The 25940-nt window shown below is 40.4% G+C and overlaps 1 protein-coding gene across 1 annotated transcript; it reads left to right on the forward strand.

The window, feature by feature from the left end:
* The first annotated feature begins 103 nt into the window (after positions 1-103).
* On the forward strand, positions 104-23972 carry Lpl (lipoprotein lipase). The gene is made up of 10 exons (XM_074055121.1): positions 104-391; positions 7716-7876; positions 11041-11220; positions 12620-12731; positions 13663-13896; positions 15077-15319; positions 17874-17994; positions 19391-19573; positions 20259-20363; positions 22451-23972. Coding segments are annotated over exons 1-10 (1425 nt in total). The 5' UTR covers positions 104-306; the 3' UTR covers positions 22452-23972.
* The last annotated feature ends 1968 nt before the right edge of the window (positions 23973-25940 follow it).

Genomic DNA, 25940 nt, shown 5'->3' on the forward strand with positions numbered 1-25940 from the left:
TTACAGTTTGCTCAAATATTTGGAAGTGAACTTAGGGCCCTCCCCCCAACTTATGATTTTATAGCCAATAGGTGATGAGGTTTATTTGCATATTTCCAGTCACAAAAGCAGCCGTGGAGTGGAAACAGTGTCAGACTCAATTCCTCCTCCTCTTCTCCACCTCCTGGAGGATATCTGCCACTTCTAGCTGCCCTGCCCTCCCTTTAAAGGGCGACCTGCCCAGCTCGCGACCGCGCTCCAGCCCTCTCCCGCCTACAGATCAGCCTCACCAGCCCGTGCAGTTACTACAGAGGGACGCGCCCTGAGATGGACAGCAGAGCCCTGCTCCTGGTGGTCCTGGGCGTGTGGCTCCAGAGTCTGACCGCCTCCCGCGGAGGGGTGGCCGCCGCCGGTATGTTTTGCGCTCAAACTCCCCTTCACCTGAGGAGTCGGCCCGGGGGCCATTGCCAAGCGATCTGAGGATGGGAAGGAGAAAGTTGGAAGGGGCTGCTGCGGACGCGCACTTGACTCCCACCCGGAGCGCTGGTCCGACAAGGGTTACCAGGGTGGGATTCTGGAGGCGCAGGGAAGCGGTCTGCCGCCTAGTTCCCGCTTTTTCTCTCCCGGGTTCCCGCGCTGTCCCCTGCACTCACTGCAGTCCTGGGCGCACCAGCTCACCCTGGGAGGATCTGGGGTGTGACGCGCGGATCCAGAGAGGCGGAGAGGAAGGACGCAGTGGCGGTGACCTGCAGTAACCTCTCCATGACGGTGGTGGAGTGAGGGGTTGGAATGAAAGGCACGCGGGCCAAGGTGACCCCGCGGGTCAGCCCTCGCCCAAGCCAGGCAGCACGAGCGGGCAGACAGTGGCCCCTTCTGGGGAGGCCGGCCAGGGTGGGGAGGCGATGTCCCGGTCTTGGCTGCACAGGGCGCTGTCGCTCGCGCTAGGCTGTGGGAGTGTGAGTACGGGTGGGAGCGGACAGGGACGCGTGGCGCAGAGTCGTGGGACCCTGGTCCTGCACGTGTTGGTGCCCGGGAGGAGCGCTCCACTTTTCTCAGTGCTGAGAAAACCTACCACAAGGCTGACCCTCCTGAAAACGTGGCGCAGCGACCAGCAATCTGTGGTCGCTGACTTGGGTTTGCCACCTCATACATTTGGCCACCTTTCTGCCTTTGGAACCCAGGCTCGCCCCGGGACGCCCGGCTGCAGGCACTTGGGGTTTGCAGGCGCCGAGGGAAGGTTGCCGGCAGAACCTCGGTCACCGCCAGGGCGACGAGCGCTCTCCAGAGTGAAGGAATCCCGAACCAAATGCGAATTCCCTTATTACAGACAAGCAGAGAGCCCGGTCCGAGACATGCCCACAAATGAGAGCATGTGTAACTTGAACCTGGGTTCAGCCAACACAGTGCAGCAACTCGAAAAGCACTGAAGCTGAAGCAAGCCATAAAAGGAAGCCACATTTCATTTCCCTTTTGCATGGGGTGGTGGAATTGTCACTAGGATAGTGTCCCTTTGGATGTGCTTTTAGGCGACCAGTTCCAGCCTGTCAGTGATTGTAGCCGAACGCTGGTTTTATTTCTGCACGAAGTTGTGAACATTTTTGTTAGGTTAAAAAAAAAAAACAAAACAGAGATGCCATCAAAACAGAATTTGATTTAAGAAAAAAAAAAAACTGTGCGACTCTGGCCAAGAAAACGGCAGTGATAAACTCCAAATTCTTATTTCAGAAAGTGCACTACAGCATGGTGTGACTTTTACTGTAAAACACGCACGGAAATGCGTCTTCCACATGTCAAATTTTTGCTGGGCTTCCTTAGAAATTCATGACCCTAATTGGTGGGCTAGTTGGTGTCAACCTCTATGGGTTTAGCTTCCTCAACTCTAAAATCAGGAGTTGGCAAGACTAAAAATTCTCCAGGCTTTCTCATTTTCATTCTTTGATTTCAATGGACACTTAAGCGATTACTTAATTGAATTGGATCTTAACCAACCTGTGCTTTTCTTAACTGTAAAGCGAATTAGGGAGGATAATTTCTAAGTTGACTTGAAATGAATCCCTGTCATCTTTTCCACTTTTGTTCTACCAACCCCTTATAAATGAAGTCTCTCTCATGACAGCACCTTCTAGCTCATTCTCTTCCAGGTGAATTCACCTAGAAATATAAGAATGTCTAGAAGAAAGGTGCAGCTTGGAACATCCATAGCTCTCCTCTGGGCTCTGGGTTTATTTATTAACTCTGGATTTCTTTCTAGGAACAATATGAGGCTAGAAGGCATTGACCTCAGGTCCTTTCTTCTTGGAGATATTACAGTCTCTGCATGACCCCAATCAGGACACCTGTTCAGCTAGAGAGGGATTCTGTGGGTGCTCCTACAGTGAATTTCCAGGCCGACATCTGAGTTAAACACGATCTGATGAGAGAAAACGAGCAAATGTCACAAGAGAGAGCTCAGCAAGAGAGAGATTGATTAATAGCTGCATTGAAAGGTGGGAGTAAGGTGGGGGAAGAGTTGCAACGGAAAATGTTCACTTTTTTTAAGCAGTGTATTTTTAGCTCAGCTCTCCACTCTTGCTTTATTATGGAGGAGAAATTGGGCTATACAGTTTGCGCTATCTGTTCTCAGATTCATTAAGAAAATCTCTGAAACATGCCACATTGGACTGTTCCTTTTTTTCTCTGACTACCATGTTTCCACATTATTACCACCAATGCTACATTGCCTTAGATGGGGGAGACATTCTGCCCATCTAACTGGTGGCCAATGATGACACGAGGTAGGGAAGACAGTATCATTTTTTTAGGTCTGGAGGGTGATACCATTTGAATTTATTCGTGTATTTTCCAACTTACGGCAACAATAACAACCATCATCAGAGTAAAATTGTGGTGTAGCTCTGTTCACTAAGTATAGTTTGTCACCACAGTGAACTAGATACTTTTTAAATCAAAAGTGAGTACTTTTAAAACTTTTGTCAAAAGTGAGTTTTGTCACATTTTTAATTTGCAAAAGCTGAAGGCTTTGTTAGTGTGTGAAGGAGTAATATAATCGGATTCAATCTTACTCAAACACTAAGAGTTTGAATTCTACTGTGAGGAGTGTCTGTGCACTGATGTGACCTCCCATTGCTACCTCAAGACCATTTTGAGAATGTCTGTCTGTATGGAGTGACACCACTGGAGTGCTCAACAAATTCTAGTTCATTCTTGTAGAGGAAATAAATAACCTACTAGGATGGGTTATCTCAGGCAATTTTATTTATCTAACATAATACTCTTATATTATGTATAATATAATATAATGTATATAATATAGAATTATATATAATTATTATATATATTATATAATCTTATATGATATACTTAAATTTCTACTGAAAATGTGCCTATTAAACTTGTGCCAACTTATTCTTTTTGCTTAGAATGATCAAATTCTATCCTAGGTAACTTAGTGATTTTGAGTTTTAAAGGAATAAAGAAGTGTCCCCTGTGCTAACAAAGATGGCCCAGTTGGCATGACACACTTGGTCTCATCCAGTCACCGTGTTCATGGCACACAATGCTTTAGAGTGTGCTTGTCTGTGTGTTTTTCTTAGATGGAGAGGTATATTTCTATGCAGTACCATTCTGGCTTGAGTTAATTTAAACTTGATATGCAAATTTACAGAAGCTTTTACATAGCATGAAAAGCCTGATTCTTAGAGGGATTGGAGGTAAATGGGTAAGAATCTAGTGTTTCTCTGTGGCCCACATTTTAGATACAGCTGGCTCAGAAGTTTACTTTTTTTTAAAGTTGGTTTATAAAGTTAATCATGATTTTTAAAAAGCAGGAGATAGCACTTACATTTTAATTAAAAGAATAGAGTCCTACCCTTTATCCAGCCTTCCTTCAAATGAAAAAATTTTTAACAAGATAATCACTGATTTTCACTGTGTTAGTTTGAGACAGTTGGATATTTCCACTTGCCATCTGTACCAACAAGGAGATTAATTTCAGATTTACAATGCAAGAAATTTGTATTTCGATTAAAAAATCTTGATTAAAATATGCCTTCTTGATGACACTCAACAAAAATATTTCATTAACCAGTCCACAAGACTGGGTTATAATGGCTTACAGTAAGACATACTGGATGGTCTAATTCAACTGGACACTTTTAACACACATCACTCAACCTCATTTGATTTGTCACTTTTCTTTTTGGTAGGTAGAAGTTTTATGCTAAGTTGGGAGAAAATTTAACACAAAATTCAGGTAGTAAGAGCAGGGTTCCTTTTTACAACTCAATTAATAAAGCAAGCATTTTTTTTGTAAAAAGGAAAAGTTGACTTGCTTATTAGATAAGTCAAGAATGGTGTCTACATTGGAATACCCTAACAGATCAAATAATTCAGTCACATGGAAATATTGATATTTCCTTTGCCAAACTGACCAATTCAGAAATTTAGATTTTTTTTGCATCCTATGTCAATAACTATGACCGTCTATCTTAGCGAAGAATTTACTGGTGAAGACCTGTAGGGGTGTATGTGTTTGTGTGTGTATGAGAGAAATTTCATCTGATAACCTGTTCATCGGATAACCCCAATCTGCCTTCAGAATGTCACCTGTTAATTCCTAGGATGCTCAGTGTCCCTCCTTTTCTAGCAACACTAATGTCCCCTCTCTTAAAACTTTACCTTTCTCTGAGTGCTTTGACTTAGCCTGATTTCACCTCTCTGAATTAGTATCCACGTTAAGATAAATTTCTTTGCTTTGTTTATACACTCAGATTTTGAGCTATCTATTTAGCAATAAAGATTATATAGTAAGGAAATTAACTTGTAACTTTCCTGGGACTCAAAATTCTCCCTTAGTGCTTAATAAGGACATGTCTGAGGGCCCTGGTTGGCAGGGTAGTGTTGATGTGCTAAGTCAAATTCAGGATGGAGGCTCTTACCAAGGGATTCACTCCAACTACCCCCTTCCTTCCTTTATTCAAAAATGGCCTGATTTCTAAGGAACTCAGTGAAAATGACCTTGTACTTAGATAAGTGCGGAGTCACTCGTGGTACTTGCACGTGTGGAAAACAGTAGTATCCTTAGTAACAGTCATATCAGATCAGCTTATCTGCCACCCCAGTAGCAATCAATCCCAGAGTTCCTGGGACACTCTGATGGAGCCACCTGGAGTCTATCCTGCCACCTGTCTCCATGGTTTCAGCCAGTTCCATGAGGGATGATGGAGGTTTGGAGAAGGTACATAGCCTCCCTGAGGTGTTTCAAACACAGGCAATGTGAAAAATTCCTATCAGAATACCAAAGAGAAGAGAAGATTGGCTAAGAGGCAGTAAGATTTATGACTCATGTCTGACATAGTTGAAACCATCACACAGCACATACAATGATATCATTTTCCTCCCAAAACTTGAAATGAAAAATCCTTTAAAAGTGAAATGAAAGTCTCCATGTGCAAACTTGCATGAGAGGGTGTGGATTTCCTGGTAGTTTTTTGTACCTACACTGAACCCGTTTTCTGAACCCAATAAATGAACGTTGTTGGTTGCAGGAAGCTGAAGCTGTCAGTGAGCCATAAGTACAATCTGGTACAGGATCTATAGACTGAACAGACCTTTTTTTCATGGAAATATACAAAGCCAACCTTAGTGATTTCAGAGAATATTCATGGTCATTTCAAAATCACCAGCAATACAAGGGCCACCAGGTTGCATAATTCTAGGAAAATGGACTAAAATGAGTGGCGTCCTGGGTGTTGTACAAGGCAATCGTCTCAAATGACAGTGTGACAAAACTAGATGGCAAGTGAGATCTGCCTGCTAGGTTGCTCAGATTCTCTGCTGTAAAAAGACAGATAATTGAATGTGTTAAAATAAGATTGTTAGCGAGGAAGTATGAGCTATTTCAGGTAGAGAGATGTGGGAGCAAGTGAAATTAATTTAGTTTTACATCTTCTAAAACACTTTCCAAAAATAAAAGGACTTCTTCTGCACTGAAGGCAGAATTAGATTAAAAATGTGCAATATTCTTTTTCACTGACTAATAAAGCGAGTATTGTTTTCTGGTTACAAAGGAAGATAGAGCCCTGGATCTTCAAATTAGATGAGGTGGGTGGAGGGATCCAGTGAGTTTACTATGTGGCAATAAAAAAAGCTATAAAGACCAGTAGTTTAAACCAGGTGTGCTAGTGCACACCTGCAATCCCAGCACTCAGGAGGATGAGAAAAGAGGATCCGTGTTAAGAGGCCAGCCTGGTCTACACAGAAAAACCCTGTACCCCTACCCCTCACACACACACACACACACACACACACACACACACACAAAAGAATCAGTGTTTTAGCACAGTCCATTATTTGAATAAATGGTGTTAGAGTGTTTAGAAACTGTTGCCAAAACTCACTTCTTTCTCATAAATATCATCATTAAGAAATTTATACTTTTGTTCTACAATAATGTCCTTGATTTTTCTGAGGAAAAGAATGTGCCAATGCATGCTATCTCAATTTTTGAAGCAATTTTTGACTCTAGCCTGTTCATCTAGTTCTATAATATACATCATCTTATATGTGATCAATAAATAATGGAGTGCTGTTAGGATAACATGAAAATAAAATTATTCATTCAATTATTCAAAAAAAGAAATGCATCCTATGTTTTAGGTAGTAGAAATGTGTGTGTGTTATCAAGTTATTGCATATAATGAATCACTTAGCAATAACCAGAATATTGCATGAGGAATTTTGGAAAGTAACCGTTCAAAAGGAAACATTGGCTTGTCCTTAGACAAGCCTGATTCAGTGTCTGTGTTTTCACTGCCCCTGTGTCATTCTTATTTTTCCTCCTGGCCTGATTTTTGCAATGTTATTTTGAAATTACAGGTTCCAAATCTTGAATTGTGAAAAAAAAAGAGTAAATTCAGATTAACAAGAAGTTTTCTTAGTAACTTCATTTATTTTTCACCTGAAAGTTTTGGATAACAAAATTGATGATCTAGGTTATAAATTTTTAGAGTAGCTAGGTAGGGTTTTCTTAAACTTTTATTTTACCTGATGAAGAATTAAATAATCTTCCCCAGTACAGGTTCCCTTTACCTGTTCTCTGCTTTGTGAAAAGAGTCTGCTTGTACTGGCAGTACAGTTTACTTCAAATGCCCTCTGAGATTAATACATATTGTGTGCAAGCACCCACAAAGACTGATCACCAGTTACGCTTTCTGCCCACAGTCTCAAAAGCAAGGTTCTTTTTCTGTCTTTATCTAGTTTGGGATTGACTATGAGGAATAGAAGTGGACTCCATCACAACCAGCATTGCTGTGGTTGGCAAGCTCGGCTTTGTGTGGAAGATTGTAAGGACACGAGTAGGAAAAGAACTGTCTAGGGAAGGTTCTAGCCATGGTTCATACAAAGCACGCTTGTATAACATTCTTTCTGAATAATCCATGAGTGATTTCTCAAAGCATTTTGAGCTAGTGAATCTTGGCAGGGGAGTGGGAACAATTCCATATCAAAACTTTCATATGTTTCCAACTTTTCTTCTTGCTAATATTTTTTAAACTTCTGCTAATGAGTAGCTGGGATTATAGACATATACTGCCACACCCTGCTCACACTGGTTCTTTAAAAAAAAACTTTAGGAGCAAAAATAGCATTGGTAGTGGTTGCTTATGAACTCAAAACCTACCCTCACAGCAAATAACCCTTGTAGCTCATCTCTGATTCAATTTTTCCTTTTCCTATAGGACGAAAGGATTTTATGGACATTGAAAGTAAATTTGCCCTCAGGACCCCTGAAGACACAGTTGAGGACACTTGTCTCCTCATTCCTGGAATAGCAGAATCTGTGGCTAACTGCCACTTCAACCACAGCAGCAAGACCTTTGTGGTGATCCATGGCTGGACGGTAAGAGTGGCTCTGTAGGAAATGGTAGTTTGGGGTAGACCAGACCCTTAGTTTTTTGGTATCCAGTGGTGGGTCCACATCACTTACTTCTGCTTGCTTTCTGAAGGCTTTGTTTTAAACTTGATTAAAGGCATTCTGGGCTTGGGGTGGCATTTGAAGTCCCAGGTTCTGGAGCATGCCTGTAATCCTAGGTACTTACTTGGGAGGATGAGGTAGGAGGATCACAGTCCAAAGTTAGCCTGTGACCCTATGAAAAAACTGAAGCCAAAAGGGCTGGGGTTCAAACTGGCTCAAGTGTGCAAACTGTGGTTAAATCTACTTATTTAAATATTAATAAAGTCGTGTGTTTCAAATATGCAAGAAACTTTCTATAAGGCAGTTCTTGCTTAAATATTTTAGTTTAGTCTGCTTTAACATTCTCCAATCCCTAGCAAGTAGATTATGTTAGTTATTTTTAAAGATTTATGTAAAACAAATTATTAAACCTGTATTTTCTTTCCATTATGTCAAAATTTGTGAATATTATAGCAGATGCTAAATTCCAATCAGAAGAATCAGCTTAAGAAAAGTAAAATACATCTAGTCCCAATTTCTTCTTTCTTTTTTTTAGATAGGGTCTCTCACTTTTGCCTAGGCCAGACTCAGACTGTGATCCTCCTACCTTCACCTCTGAAATAGCTGGGATTACAGGTATACACCACCACACCAGGCCTCTGGTCCAGACTTCTTTTTCTATAAACTAAAGTGGCATTGTTATTGACATTATAGGACAATTGCTCTAGCATTTATGGAGATAAAGGCAACTAGTAACAGAGCTCACACTGGTGTTTATTTTGATTCAACACATCCATTTCTGGAGTTAATACAGTAAAAAAAAAAAGAGTACATTATATGCCTTATGATAAAAGTTCAAATTTCTAACAAATCCTTTTATATTTTAAAAGGTTTAAATAGGACAAGGGTTTTGGCACTTTGGAGACATTTTGGACATATACAATGCGGCTTTTAATACTTTTCAAAAAGTTTAAGCTCATTAGCATATTTCTGGAACAAGAATAAACTGGATATCCAAGGAATCTCAGTTATAACTCTGAAAGAATTTTGTATTAGGAATTTTTGCAAATATATTTCCTTCTCATAGAGTCTTCACCATATGTCCTGATATTTTGAGGGCCTGGGCTCTGAGGCCATGAGGACTGAGTTTTGCTATCATTCGGGGCTCTTTGGTCTAGAATGATAACCAAGCCAGCCAGTCCTGGCTTACGGTCTCATCTTATCTCAGAACTCAGTGTCGGGTTCAGTTGGATCACCTGGTACAGGTTGCAGGGTGGACATTGGATCAGTAGTATGTCTGATAATCAAAGGCCTACAAAGTGATACTGACCTCAAGAAGCCCAGAAGAAAAACCTAGAAAATAAGACCTTTCCTGAGTTGAGGAAAGTGGAAGCTTGTGTTTCTTACTCCCTTTTATATGTATTTTATATTTAATCAAAAAGGAAAGGATTAGGTAAGTTGCTACCTAATTAATAAAAAATATCAGCCACTGTAGGAAAGTCAATTACTTGCCCGTTTACAGGTTATCTGACTTGGAAACGTTGATTGGCTAGAGAAACTTAGCAAGAGACCTAGAACAAACACCCTGCCTGAGATAAGCCGTCTGGCCACTCAAGGACATAGGCTAAGGGAAGTCAGGACACGCTTCTGCCTGGCCAGGAAAGAGCCCGAAATATGCTTATCATGTAGCATGCACAGGGTGCAACCCAGCAGGCCACCCAGACACAGCTAGCCTGAAGCTTGCCACTTGCTGGGATTTACTTGTTTAAGTACAGAGTTCTTTGTAAAGCAGGTCCTCGGTGCTGGCTCAAAGAAGGATGCTTTAACATTACTTTCTGAAGAAATGACACCATCCTCTCTTGATCTTGAGAGGCAGCTATGATAGGTGGGCAGCGCCCTTGCTGGGAAGGGGGGCAAAGGAGGAGGGGTAGGACAAGTTCGTTAGGGTTTCACCCTCAGGGAGTATCCAGCTTGTTCCCTCAGAAACCCACTCTGCACCCTGACTCACTGAGCATGTTTTCAGAGGAGATTTACAAATGTTCCTAGTGGACTAACATCACCTTTGCACCTTGTCTTTGTTCTCTCCGTGCTGGAAATAGTTGTAGAGCTGACATTTGTAGACTGGGAACCAGAACGGTCACAAGTAGAAATTTATGAGGTGGAGAACATTGAGGTCATCTGAGTGGAGCCCCTCTGTTTTACAGGTGGTCTGAGAAAGTAAGTTTTTTATGGAAATCACTAGTGAAGAGGTGGAATTACCTCTCCTGAGTCTTGAACCAGCTTTTTTTTTCCACCACAGGGCACAGCAACTTGGTGAAAAGTTGCATAGTTTGATAAGTGTCAGAAATGACCCTAGAACTCATGTTTTAGTAAAACATGTTTAGTAAACATGTTTTAGTAAACTCATGTTTAGTTTTAGTTTAGTAGATAGTTAAACAATAAAACGTAAGTCTGAAAGAACTTACCTTATAAGATTAAAGTTCCAAATGACCTCACTCGTTTGGGGAATCCAAGACTCCTAATTTCTGTTGGAATTGCACTAAGTATAATCTAGTTTTCACAGGTCTTCCATTAAAATCTGCCTTAAACATGACTTTTAGAATCTTTTTTGTTCAGTATACAATTGAGCAACCTTCACGGAGGCTGCAATATGACCTGCTTTTTCATGTAATTAGTACATCAGTGTACGGAAATGATTCTTTGTGAGAAAACATGCATTTATATTCCCTAAAATAATTCCATCAGGAAACATTTACTAGCTTAATTAAAGGCAATTAAACCAAACTTCTTTAAAAACAGACTGCAATTCTATCAGAAAATTTCATTCACATTGACTTTTCTCTTTCATAGTGTAATTATTGACGTTTTACTGAATTTACAAAACACATTTTTGAAATTGAAAGTGTGATAAACTCAGTGTGACGTTCCTGAGCTCAACATGTATCTTTTGGTACACTCAGCGTTGTCTTGGAGGGGCAGGCATGGGACTTGGAAGACTCTTGAGGTTCGATTTTCTTGTCTGAGTCAACAGGCTTTCTTGAACACTCATATGTCTCATTTAATGTAGGTGTGTTAGTGTTTCACACGAATGCTTGTCTCACCCTCTTTAGGTGACAGGAATGTATGAGAGTTGGGTGCCAAAACTTGTGGCCGCCCTGTACAAGAGGGAACCAGACTCCAATGTCATTGTGGTGGACTGGCTTTTGCGGGCCCAGCAACATTACCCAGTGTCCGCAGGCTACACCAAGCTGGTGGGAAAGGACGTGGCCAGGTTTATCAACTGGATGGAGGTAAGGCCAGGAGAGGAGCTTAGGTGTCTAAAATAGAGCTTTTGGCCAGAACTGGATAAGTGTTTGGCCTTATTTCCTTTTCACTTTGCTACAGATATTTTCTGGGACAATTTAGTTTTCAGAGTGCGTGTGGGCATTATTTTTTTGCCAAAAGCAGATTTTACGATAAGAATGATGACTATAAAGTCAATAAATAGTTCTGCCCTCCCCTGTCCTTTGAAATTTTCAGTGAATAAATCTGTTGAGGCCAAGAACTAAGTGGGCAGACCAAACAAAAGCCTGTTATGTTATTTTAGGACAAAGGGAAGATGGCATGTTCAGCCAACTCCTCCCCCCCCAGCTGACTAGACGTAGACATTTTATTCTCACTTTGTCTCCTGTGAGAATATCATGCTCTTGGATAAAAATATTAACAGCATTTGGTCAAGCATGGTGGTACACAATTGTAATCCCAGGATTTGGGAGGCTGAGGTAGGAGGATTGAAAGTTTGAGGCCAGCTTGGACTACATAGTAAGACCTTATCTCAAAAAACCAAACCAACCAAACAAAAGTATCAGTGGTATTTATTTTTTAGTGTGGATTAAGGATCAGGTTCTTGTTGAGATACAGATGGTCCAGCCTCCTGGTTTGGAAGAGATGAATTGAGCTAGGAGGACAGGGCTTGAAAGGTATGTAGGATGTGTGGAGCTCTGACTTAGCTACAGGTTTTACCCACTTCCAGAGAACAGCTGACTTTCAGGCCATGCTATGAAAATTTTGTAAAGCATTTTGAGGTTGGAAGGAAGCTAAAACTCTGACAGGACCAAATTATTTAAACCAGTTAATTGGTAGTTAAAAAAAAAAAGCTGAGTTTGTTGGACCACCCATCAAAACACAAAAGTTCTTTTCTTGGCTCTTTTGCGAAACAGGTGAACTTGGAAAAAATCAGGTCACCTCCCTGGGCCTCAGACTTCTCACCTGTTGAGTGAAAAGGCACGACCTCATATGTTTCCCATCTCTTTCCATACTTTCTAATTATAAGTCATTGTTTGGCTAAACTTAGAGAATAAAGTGATACAGGAATAATGTGTGAAAATTTATATATGCATGCATACGTGTATATACACCTATATTATATATACATCGTCATATGTAACATACATGTATATGTATAAATAATACAGGTTAAGGTATGTGGAAAAACTTTCTAATTTATACCTGTTGTTAAAGAAAGAGAAAAATCTCAATACTAGAGAATACATTTCTCTCATACCTGTACCACAAAACTAAAATAAGTAAATTTAATTTATAGTACTGCTCATATTGCAAAAATGATATTTACATTCAATTTTTTTTTTTTTTTAGTTTTGACCTTTGGCAAAGAGCTTTAAGAAGTTCTTTTCTTTTTTTCCCCCACAGGAGGAATTTAACTACCCTCTGGACAATGTCCATCTCTTGGGATACAGCCTTGGAGCCCATGCTGCTGGTATTGCAGGAAGTCTGACCAATAAGAAGGTCAACAGAATTACTGGTAAGAACACACTTTCATTCATCTTGTCACAGAGTTGGGTGCTGTCCTTCTGAAAGAGAGTCAGGGCAATGTGTGTTAGATACCCATAAGCGTATGGTGTTCTTTTGGGGCAGATGCCTGGCGCTGGGCATCTCATGGCCAGGCTCTTTTTCAGGAGTATGAAGAAGTATGGATGCTTGTGCTCTTGGCTTACCTTCTACTGACCAACCATGGCACTGGAGTAAGGCAGAGTTCAGCATAGAAGGTCCATGCATTGCTCCGAGAAGCATTCCCCTCCTCCCTCTGTTCTGAGCTTTGGTAGTAGATTATACACATGTTGTTCCCTCTCACATCAGTACAGGGAAAATGACAAAGGGCCAATTCCAGAGGCCATGTGGAAAGAAGACAGTTGTCTAGTCAGTGGAAACAGATGGCCTGACATACAGAGAGAGAGAGGAAAAGAACCCACCATCATTTAAAGATTTCTCCACATTCAGAAATAACTTACAAAAGCACACCCAGTCATCTTGAATCAAAATCACATAAGGACAGTTTAAGAAACTCAAAGTCTAGTGGGTGTGGTGTCACATGCTCCTTAAGGCAGGAGAATTGTGAGTTTGAAGCCAGTATGGGCTACACAGTAAGACCCTTTCTCATGAAACAACAATGAGGGAGGGAGAAAAGCAGGGAGAGAAAGAGAGACACACAGAGAAAGAGAGAGAGAGAGAGACTGAGACTCAAATTCCATTTTAGAAGGGCCATGCCTACTTTTCTGAGTGTCTTAGTAATTGAAAGATCTGATTCCTGGGATCTGGGAAAGAGCCTATTCCTAATGGAATTAAGCAGCTGCCAGTTACGTTCAAATGCTGAGCAGTGGAATGTTAATGTGAATTCAGTTGGGACTAAAATTAACAGAGATTTAAAAGTCTGTGGGACCTTTTTTCCCCTCAAGGCTTGGATCCAGCGGGACCTAACTTTGAGTATGCAGAAGCTCCCAGTCGCCTTTCTCCGGATGATGCAGAGTTTGTAGATGTCTTACACACATTCACTAGAGGGTCACCTGGCCGGAGTATTGGAATCCAGAAACCAGTAGGGCACGTTGACATTTACCCTAATGGAGGCACTTTCCAGCCAGGCTGTAACATTGGGGAAGCCATCCGTGTGATTGCAGAGAGGGGCCTGGGTGGTAAGTACGATTTAGAAGTTGGAACCTTGCTTCTTAAGCCTTATTGATCTCATGTCGGGCTCACTGTCCCCCCGTGTCTGTAACTTCAATGTACACACTTGTCCAATATGTCTCTGAAAAATTCTATCTGTTCTGCATGATCACCTTAAAGCCAGCTGGCCCTTTATCTTCTGTTTATTATATTGTGATTACATTGAATACTGGTCTGGCAGTCGCAAAAGGAAGGAAAGGTGAGATTTAGACAGGAACACTCCACTGGCCTCCATTACAGCATCATCAGATGTTATCTGGCTATGGTTGCCAACATTCAAAAGCAATTGCAAAGTCATTGAAGGTTGAGTTTTCCTGAAAGCAAAGTAAGTGTTAATTATCTGAATTTCTTTTCTTGACCTTTTTAAGATCCAGGCAAGTTAGAAACAAACCACCACCACCTGAAGTAAAGCTCCCACAATGAAAGAAGAAAAGATCACTTAATATTAGCTTAGTATTTGCTTTAATAATCATGTTAGCATGTGGTGAGTTGATTTTTAAGAGCCTCTGCACACTTTATGGAATTTGGGATTTACCTGTGGTCACTGTGTTCTGTACTTTCACGCACACATTGCAGAACTTACAGCATAGTGTTACTGTTTTCATTTTTATTATAAAAGCTTTTTGGAATAAATCTATTGTTATGACATTAGTGATTATTCTTAGGATTCATTTGATGTTAAAAAGCGTAAGTAGGGTGCAATCTTCCATCCTTTGTCATAAGTATGATAAAATATTATTCATTTAACAAGTAGGCCCTCCACGATGTGGTTTCTAGAAGCACTAGACATTTTCAATACAGCAAAAGGTGTAATAAACTGGGAAGAATCAACTTCTAGCTTTGATGCCTTTTTATGGCTTTATAAGCATACTTATAAATGTAAGACAGCAGAAAAGTCAAAAGTCACCCATGAACTTGCATCTTTGACAATCTTGAAGGTAGGGGGGAACAGCTGCTATCAAGAATATCCCCTAAAACAGGACCTACAACCATAGATTCATGGACTGGAACCTAAGGTCATGTTTTTGTACCACCATGCCCACCCTGTTTTAAACAAGCAAAATGAAGCACTGTGGATTTCATTGTGGATGAAATCATTGTGGATTTCTGCTTACCTGAAATTTCCCACGCATCTCTTTTTTTCCTCAGATGTGGATCAACTAGTGAAGTGCTCCCATGAGCGCTCCATCCATCTCTTCATCGACTCCTTGTTGAACGAAGAAAACCCAAGTAAGGCATACAGGTGCAATTCCAAGGAAGCCTTTGAGAAAGGGCTCTGCCTGAGTTGCAGAAAGAACCGTTGCAACAATGTGGGCTATGAGATCAACAAGGTCCGAGCCAAAAGAAGCAGCAAGATGTACCTGAAGACCCGTTCTCAGATGCCCTACAAAGGTAGGCTGGAGACTGCTCCAAGTGAGGAAACTCAATTAGTCCCACTTTTATCATTGTCTGCTCTGTCCCATGGATTGAGTCTGTTAACGAAGTGATGTTACTAAAGCATGAACCCTCATTTGTGTTTCTACTGCTATAGAGGAGGTTTCACCCATCCATTTCAAGGATGCTCCCAGTTCCTATGGCCAGCAGGAGCCCAGTACTCAGCCTGGGATTCACAGCCTTGCTTGCTGCTCTCCTGGTAACTGTGCCCATTAGCATGGGCCAGCCGTCAACAGGCTCAGAGCTAATTTGAAACCATCATTCTGGGATCCACAAACTATGGCCTTTGGGTCAAATCCAGCTTGCCATCTGCTTTTGTAAATAAGGTTTTATTGGAACACAGTCACATACATTCATTTCCATATTGTTTAAGGCTGCTATCATGACACCAGGGCAGAGGTGAGTAGTTGAGACAAAGACCGTGCAGCCCCCAAAGCCTAAAATATTGACTCTGACTCTATAGAAAGCTTGCCACTTCTAAATTTTGCTTTATGTGAAGACAAGAATGATCTGTATTCTAAAATCCAAGGGGCTGGGCATGGTGGTTAGGGCCTATAATTCCAGCTATTTAGGAAGTAGAGATCAGGACGATTATAGTTGGAGGTCTGCCCAGGCAAAAGTTAGCAAGACCACATCTCAACCAGTAAGCCAGGCATGTAAAACATGCCTGTGTTCCCAGTTGCAGGGAGGCATAGCTGGGAGAATTGTATTCTGAGGCTAGCCCAGGACAGAAACATAAGATCCTATCTGAAAAACAAAACAAGACAAACATAAAAGTGCTAAGGTTATAGCTCAACTGGTAGAGTACCTGCCTTGCAAGCTCAAGGTTCTGAGTTCAATTCCTAGTACTGCCAAGAATAAATGAATGAATGAATACATGAATAAATAAATAAAAGAAAATAAAATCCACATATCCCTGGAAGGCAAGAATATACCACACCTGCTAAGGTACTTCCATTTTGTCATGAACTCATTTCACACTTGAACTTGAAGCTTGATGTCTTGCTCAGAGCTAGACCTAAATTAGGAATGGAAGAGAAATGGGAGGTGAGGAGGGGACTGTTTTCAGAAAGTCTGGCTTCTGTGAGTCTGGGCAGAAGTCTGAGGGAGGGGCAGATATTAAATCGTGATTTGCTGTGTAAGGCAGTTTGTTTAGACTCTGTAGGGGCATACTTGGTGTCATTCAAAGAAACCTTTCAGATGATGAGGGACCCCTCAGAGACCCCAACTTCAGAGCAGAGGAAAGTGTGAGGGAAGGAGGAGGGTGTAATCTGAAGACACACGGCACAGGCTCACTCATCCCCGCTTCCTGCACCCATCTGCTCAGCCCTCCATCAGTGTCCCCAGTGGGCACATGGGCACACCTGGCCTTGCCTGCTGTTGTCTGGGAGCTGACCTTGGTTAGCCCCAAACTCCATTTCTCTTTACTTTCTAGTAGTTATGGGGTTTGGTTGCTTTGTCTGGCTACTTGTTTTATTACAAAAACAGATGTATCTTAAACAAAAGTGCACATAAAAAGTTTACAATAAACTATACCGAATTGTTTTTCATTAAAATAACTGTCCAAAGTACTATTAACATATAGCTTGGCACATACTATACCATTAATGTTTAAAGAAAAATCTGTTCCTAACTTAAAAGACATGCCTTAAAAGGCAATTAATAGCACAGATAAGAAAAAATCTGATCAGGATTTGGGGATACAAAAGAAAAAGCATGATAATAATTTCCTCCCACCCAGCATAGTAGCTGTATTTTAGATCTGTTGCCTTCTTATCCTCTTGGCCTCTCCCTGCTCACATTTACTCAAGTGTTTTGGTACGAGATGGGGAGAAAAGTAGGAAGGAGATGTAGAAGTTAAGCTCCTGCCTTCTGAGGCTCTCTCACATCAGAATACTTTAGGGACTGGCCTTGTAAGAGTCCTCACAGCCTTGCTGATATTTCGGTGTAATGAATATTGTTGTGAAAATCCATGCACTGCCCTCTGCTATTTGGTGGGGGAATGGAGGATGAATGTGACCCCATGACCTGAAGCAGTTTATGTTCAGGGTAGGGAGGACAGACATACCCATGAAATGAGGAGAGAAGACATGGCCTTACACAGTGACACTGTGACAGATGCCAAGTATGTTTGGTGCAAACGTTAAGAGGCCAGATGGTCAAGGGAGAGTCACGGAGAAACCTCATGGATTTGGGGCCTTTGATTTGATCAGACAGTGCTCCATCAAAGATGGCTGCCTTCTAGGACTGCTTGGCAATTCAGATACCCTTGGTTTTTTTCCCAACCACTGCAACCACACTTTTCTCAAAAGGAGCAGCATCCAAGGTCTGCTCTGTCAAGGTGTGAACACTGACAGGAATGCTTCCAAGGCACATCCATGGTGCAATATGTGTACACTTCCTGTTTGGTCACTAGTGGGACCTGTTCTCTGGGTCTGAATTGCCTGATTGTTTGGGGGATACTGTGTTTCCACCAAGACTGATCAGCCCTTGTCCCAATTTCCTCCTCCAGTCTTCCATTACCAAGTAAAGATTCATTTTTCTGGGACTGAAAGTGACACTCAGGTCAACCAGCCCTTCGAGATCTCTTTGTATGGCACCGTGGCAGAGAGTGAGAACATTCCCTTCACCTTGTGAGTATTTCAGGATCACCTCCCGCCTGTGGGTTGGTTGAGGCATTGCTTTCTATTATAGACCTTAGTCTGAGAAAGAGAAATGGAGTCACACCTAGTAAATAAGTCTAGTCTAAGAAATTATAACTTCAAAACTGAGTCCTTACTCTCTACTGAGACAATATTGTTTTTCCAATTGGTCATTTTTAAAATTTGCTATCCATGTTTCTTCTGTCTGATCATTTTAGATCTGCTTATTTCTTTTATACAAAGAAACAAAGCAAAGTCATTAAATTCCCTCCAAAGGTTGACATTCAGGGTTGGGATGTGGCTGACTGGAGAGAGCTTGTCTAGCCCTGGATTCAATCTCTATAGCACTGCAAAAACAAACAAGTAAGCAAAAACATTTTAGGCCAGGTGTGGTGCGACACCCCTGGAATTCCAGCACTTGGGAGGCTGAGGCAGCCTGGGCTACATAGTGAGACCCTGTCTCCAAAATAAATAAGTAAATAAAAAATAAAGAGTTGACATTAGAGGAAATGAACCATAGTAACAGGAAACCACTTTACAGATGTTAATGAAACAAACAGAGAAGATATAAAAGGGAAAAGCCCATGGGAAAGTGTTATCCCTTACTATTGATTAAAGAAATGCAAAGTTAAGGAAACTTTATGATATCCTTTAATAATTCCTAAATCCTTTAAAATACCCAGCACTAGTGACACAGTGAAACAGGACAGATACCCACACTGGAATGTCACTCATTACTAGAACCTTCTTCCAAATAAGGAAGGCAGTGAGGAGATAACTTTGCATAGCTGTAAAACGTACTTGCAATAACAGAATATTCTCTTCTAAGGTGTTTATCCTAAAGAAATAGTCAACAAAAAATTTAAAAAATTTTTTTCAAGTATGGCACATTTATTATACTGCAATAAATTAGAAAGTGTCCAACATTAAATCAAAGGTTAAGTGAATTGTGGTTTATCAAATCAATAAAATCAATTTAGCCTTTAAAAATTACAGCTAGTGTGTGAGATAACATATGAAGAACAAAGAGAAAGTAGAGAATTATATTTATACTTTGATTATTATTAAGTAGAAATATACTTACATATCAATACAAATGGAAAAGGAGTACCTGAAAATGAAAATGTCTCTGAATGGTTAGTTAATGGATCTTCCCTTCTTAAGAATTGTATTCAGTAGTTTATATTATTGGATAAATGCAGGAGTACACAAAAGGAATGTGAATATCTTTTAGAATACATTAAATGCCATTGACATTCATCTTAAGTATTTTGTTGGACATCTTTTGCATTTTTCAAATATTGCCCCAACAATAAATCTATTTACATATTGAGAGGAGAAAAGCCTGATTTCCACAACCAACCAGATTTGCTAACTTCTTATCCAGGCCTGAGATCTCCACAAATAAGACCTACTCCTTTCTGATTTACACGGAGGTGGACATTGGAGAACTGCTAATGATGAAACTGAAATGGAAGAGCGATTCTTACTTCAGCTGGTCAGACTGGTGGAGCAGCCCTGGTTTTGCTATTGAGAAGATCAGAGTAAAAGCCGGAGAGACTCAGAAAAAGTAATTACATTGCATTTTCTCCATTCACTTCAGACTCTCCCTAATGTCACTAGAGAGGTAACAGAGATGTTACCTTGACATTCAAAGACTAAAAGCAATCTTTTTAAGAAGGATGATATTCCAAAATAATCTCATCTTGTCTCTACAGCCCCTTTCAAGTTTCTATAGAATGAATTATATAAAGAGCCCCATAGGACTTAAAATGTTTATACTGAATATGTATGGGTTTTGTAAACTATAGTATGCTATTATCTTTAATAAAAACAACTCTTCAAGTTAGAATGGAGAAATTATTTCTCCTTCGTCATTTGCTTTTATATCCAAAAGAAATGCTATGGATAGAAAAGCTATGCAGAACCTCTCTTTCTCCACCAGCACCAGCTAAAAGCTCATTCTTTAATTCCCTGCCACAATACTAAGAGGTGGTAAAGTTGACCTTGTGTCATCTCTTGGTGAAAGCGCTATGATCTGAAAGCTGCCCTAGAATGTCTGTAAACCTGTCTAGATTAAGTAGCTCTTTTACTGAACACTAGGTTTGGCCTTCTGAGTGACATGTGACCCGGTGACTGTTGGAAATATTAGCACAATTAACAGATTTAAACAGCTCTGGCGAAAAGCATAGTTTTGAACAGTCACTCTTATTCCTCCACATGGTGTATTCACACACACCCATTTTCTTCCACAGGGTGATCTTCTGTTCCAGGGAGAAAGTGTCTCATTTGCAGAAAGGAAAGGGCTCTGCGGTGTTTGTGAAATGCCACGACAAGTCTCTGAATAAGAAGTCTGGCTGGTGAGCACCTTGGACCATTGGCTCTCTGAGCATCCATGGGAGGTGGCCTCGGGCATTGCTCCTCACCCCGTAGCCAATGACTCACAGTGACTCTTGCGATCAGAACCTTCAGGCCACTGCTCTTAGCCTTTCTGCTTAATGTCACATGGGTGCACGTGCTTTTTGCGATACTGTTTCTTTTTCTTTCTCTCAGTCTTGACCTTCATCCAGGTACACAAGGTAGGATTCACTTTATTTTTTGAACTAACCCCACTTCTTCACTTCTGTGTTTCCCTCTCCTGAGCCTCTGCTACCTTTTAGGTGCTGACTGTGAGTGTGCACTGCAGGCTTAGTCCTTGCCATCATAGCTGTGGGTACAGCTCTTCTAAGAATGTATCCAGGGACAAAAATGTCTTGTCGCCTCAGCTGCAACTATGTAGTCTGATACTCCAAGTACCATGGACTTCAGGACACAGAACCATAGGGCAGACTCATGCACCCACCTCAAAACCCCAAAGATTGGGAGCTAATGGAGTGAGAGTATGGGAAACCGTTCTCCTTTTGATCTCAGAACAACTGCTGGCTCACTCCTACCTGACCTTTAAGGCTAATCCACATAGCAGCTGTCAGCGGAATCTTTCCAGAACGTCAGTGCTAAGTGGACACCAAGCATGTGACCGTCCCCACTCCCCTCCTGAGTTCTTAAGATAAGCTGTTTTCATTCCTCCCCTCAATGTGTTACAAGTATAAAGGGGAGAAATGTTAGGTCATGTCATACAAGTCAGTGACATAAGAAACAGTGGCATAGGCTGGTCACTATGTCACCTGGAAATAGAAAAAACAATTGCTTTTAGTCCATCCCCTTTTATAGGTTACATTTACAGACAACAGTACAGAATAAGAATTGCTTCTTTAGAAAAAGTATATTAAAGACGGTATGTGAAACTTCTCTCATTTTAACTCTACTTTCTAATAATTTCTACATGCCCACTATGAATGAATTAATGAAAATAGACAAAAACAAAACCTATCACCCAATTAACATTTTGACTTATATCCTTTCACACTTTGTAAATATATAATATTTCTATTTATCTTTTACGTAACTGGAATTATGAGACTGGGGATGTGGCCCAAGTGGTAGAACCACTTGCCTAGCAAGCATGAGACCTTGAGTTCAATCTCCAGTACTATCAAAAAATAGAATGAAATTATGGCATATACATTTTGAGTGACAAGATGAGGCATCTGTATCAAATGCATTAACTTAAGGATACTAAAGATAAACTCAGTGGAGGGCAGCCAGATAAAATAACTTTTCTTAACTAAGTGAAGACCTTTTCTTCTAAGAGGTTCATTGCTTTGTTTTCACTCATCACACATGTGAGGCAATTTCACATTTGCTTCCACTCTTAGAAAGATACCCCCCATGTGGAATTTTATACAAGCATACAAATAACACACACATGCACATTTACAAATCATCTGCAACTTGGATATATAGGTGAATGTAAAAACAAAGTCCCCTAAATCAGGAAATAACTGCAGGCATTTTATAAAGCACTCTGGTCACACTGTTTATGTAAGTTATAAGAAATTATCAGAGAAAGTAATGATGGATCCCTGGTTTGATTAGAGGATCACCAAGACAACAAATATTTAGACAGATTTTTAAAAAATGCATTTAATTATAAACCAGACTAATAATTATATGCAGTTTCTTTCCTCTGAGACTGAAATCAAACAAACAAAACACTCCCTTTCTAGCATCCTCTGTTAACTCTTCACAAGAACAGAATGAAATAGTCTTTTCATTTGGTAGATTGTGGAAGTAGGAAATCCTCCAACTTTTGAAACCTGTCTTAATCAGGACACCCAGATCTGGACATCTGGATACCCAGATGATAGTGGTTCTGTTACTTCCAGTCGCATGGTACCTTCTCTGTCCCATTGTCTCCATCTCCATGGGTTACTCTCACAGCCTATGTTCTGAATTTTCAATTGAATACTTTTTCATACTAACAGTGGTGGAGAAAGGAGAGAAAGGGTTTGTAAACCACTAAGCAGATAACAAATTGCCTTTCTTCCTGTGTTTTTTTTTTCCTCAGACACTGGGTAAATGTCCAGAAAGAAGAACAGCACACGAGTTCTATGAAGATAGAAATGAAAGAAGCAAATTTTACAAAAGATGCCCAATGCTTTGGGTGTTTAAAAGGGGTTTTCCTGAGTATTAATCCCAGCTATATTCTTGTTAGTTAAATTAGGAGACAGTCTCAAATACTAAAAAGTGGCTAATTCAATGTGAGGAGTCAGTGGCCAAATATCACAGCCTCCAGCATTAAAAGACAGCAGATATCAGAAGCACTGCAGTTTTTGTCCTTTGAGAAAGAAATCATTGTGCCCACAGTAAATTAAGACTCCTTCAGGAGGCGTGTTCAGCCAAAGTGTAAAATTAGTTAGAACCGCCTTTTTTAATTAGAATTCTGGAGCTTTTAGACTGAGGCCTTCTCAAAGTTATCTCCAAGTCTGAATGTAGAAGATGATTTTTTATGGCATGAGTCACATTCATTTATTTAGCAGTCAAAACACCTGATCTTTTTAAATGGTTCTCTTGCTATTGGATGTGGCCTAGCAGTTAACCCTAGATGTGTGACTTGGAGAGAGGAACAGAGGATGGGGCTGATAAAGAATTGAGCCTTGTTTCCATTGTTGGCTTGCATGCCAACACAGTTACACGTGGAAAGAAACAAGATGTAGATCAATTAATTCTGAATAGACTTTACATTTTATTGCTTAATCCCTCTCTTTTTTCCCCCTTTGTCTTAATAGTGTATTTTAACAATGGTCTGGGTGGATGATGAAAATAAGCCCAGAATTCTGAGCTAACACACAATTTGAATGGTGCAGAAAGAAAATGATACCATAATTTCATTTTCAGATTTTTCTAATTATTTTTCTCAATTTAAAATCATTGAATACTGTTTAGTTTTAGGCTTACTTCAGCTTGTCTCAGTCATACTTCAAGCATGTCTATTTCACGTATGGTTTGGATGTGTTCAAATTTTGCATCATGTGAACTACAAATTTTAGGTAAAAGGACCATTTTTACTTAAGTAGAAGGGTAGAAAAGCAACTGGGATGTAACGTAAGCAGTGCTTGTAAACCCCGGTGTGCAGGGAGAAGCGTTTTCAGTAGCCGTAGCCACAGGAAGTGCCAAGAGGGTTGTCACTGTTGTTTTAACAACTAATCAAGAGAGAGTGAACAGTTATTTATAAACTAGATCTCATATTTCCAGAATGCTTTTCTACATATTAATATAAAATTATACAGAAGTCAAATATCTCAGGCTACTGCTGGAAACCCAAACTGTGAAAGTGTGTGGGTACCTGGACATCTGCTCACACGTAAAGCACCACATGTACACTTGTCATTCAGCATGATTTGGGAGGGTGACAATCAAGGGATGTTTTGGAACATGTTGAACTAGAAATAGTTACATACACACCATAATGTCAGCCCTTCATCAGAAAAAGATGGCTGTGCCTCTGTACTGTTGGACAAGGGTTGTGGTTGACTCCATCGGGCTTGGAATGCATTCTGTCTAACAATAAAATGATGTGTGATTTGTCATTGGCATCCCCTTTTTTGCTAATTCATTGATCTGTGGATGTGGGTTTTGATCAAGGGTGCTAAACTTAAGATTCAGCAAATCAGTGCATGGTGCTGGGAACTCTGACTTCTGAAGACTTCGCTATATATATCTATTGCAATGGTGCTTTGGCTTCAGGTTTTATTTATTAGCTGTAAATATGTGTGGGCTTGTAAGGGAGCTTGTACATACTGGAAGGGTCGTTTTGGCTATCTGCATTTATAGATATGTGGTGATAACTGTGTACGTGTTTTAATCAGTGATGGGCTCACTGAGCAAACGTTCATGAAATAATGCAATGGGCTTTGAAAAAAATGAAAGAAACTAACGTAACTATGTGAAGAAATGGAATGAGCTTTTTAATAAAACTGACAACATTTTATTGCAACACTAAGTTATTATTTTGTATCATTTTAGCCTCCTAGAAAAACTAAATTTATTCTTAGGGGAGATTTAGTCAGCAAAGTTTGACTGAGTAACCACTATACTTGGTAAGGAATAGAGCTTCTAAAAATTGCAGTATACATTTTCTATGTTTACATTTGTGTAAAGTTATCCAAAACCTTAGCTATCCCTTAAGTTAACTATAGAGGAAAATGATACTGAATATTTTTCTGAATAAAGTATCCACAGGTTTCAGGAGTAAAGTGTTAGGTTAATATAAAATATCTTTGGCCATTTCCTAGGAGACATTTTCTCTATTTCTGAGGTCTCATTATTAGCTACAAGGCAAGTGGCACATGTGCAATAAAATGAACTATTTGGAATGAGAGTATGCATTTTTTTTAGGACTTGACATTGGGTTGCCTTGGTAATGAAAAAGAACAGTCAATCCATGCGACTAAGCAGGGATTGCTTCTTAGTACAGTTAGGAAGAACTTAGCCCAGAAAAGTTGTTTCAGTAGCCATTGACTGAAACTTTTACTGTCAGAGTTAGGGTCTTCTGGAGCTTGGGTCCCCCCAACAGGAAGGGACTCTGTAGTTTGCAGTTTACTGCTTCCCATTGATACCTGTTGATAGAATTGAAAAGATAAGCAATTCCAAGTGTTGTTCAGGAGTGTTGCGGAGAAACTGAGTCTGCATGTGTTGCTAATGGAAGTGTGAAATGGTATAGCAACTCAGGAAAACACCAGCAGCTTTTTGTAAAGTTAAGCACAGAGTCTAACCTGTATGACCCAGCAACTCCATACTAAGTGCAGAACCAACAAAAATGCAGTCAATGGTCCACAAAGATTGGTACACCATGTTTGTAGCAGTCTTGTTCATAATTATGACTAAAGTGGGCAACCCAAATGTCCATTAGCTAGGGAAGAGACAAGAAATTTGTCATATTCATACAATGGAGTAGTATTTACAAGCAAAAAGAACTCCTGACACATACTACAACACCGATGCAAGGTGAAACCTTTTGATATGGGAGAGAAGCCAGATGCAAAAGAACACATCTTGTATATTTCCACTAATACAAAATTTCCAATGGAGGAATCTTTTGGGGAAATTAGAGTGTAGTGACGATGTACAACTCTGTAAATTTACTAAAAGCCATTGAATTACACCCTTTGACATATAATAGGTGAATTGTGTGACATGCAAATTGCACCTCAGTAAGGCTCTTAAAAATGCATACACACGAGATACAGAGCCAAGACATAGCCAAGAGCTTCAGACATGATCTCAAAACAACTATACTTTCAGGACAGCCCCTCCTTTTCTTGTCCCTAAGTGTGAACTCTCTGTGGGGATTAGCCACCACCTCCAACCTAGGCCTGTTTGTACCATGGACCCAGCACATGGCAGTGTGCCATAAGCCAATGCTGTTACAACCTCACTCGATTTCAAATGTCTTTTTTAGCCCTGACTCAGTTGGACAACAGGCCCACTTGTGAGGCATTTGTCTTAGAATGTAGAAGGTAATTACACAGATAATTGTCCTTATAATCTCATTGGGA

The sequence above is a fragment of the Castor canadensis genome, chromosome 14 (genome assembly GCF_047511655.1).
Source record: "Castor canadensis chromosome 14, mCasCan1.hap1v2, whole genome shotgun sequence".
NCBI classification, from domain to species: Eukaryota; Metazoa; Chordata; class Mammalia; order Rodentia; family Castoridae; genus Castor; species Castor canadensis.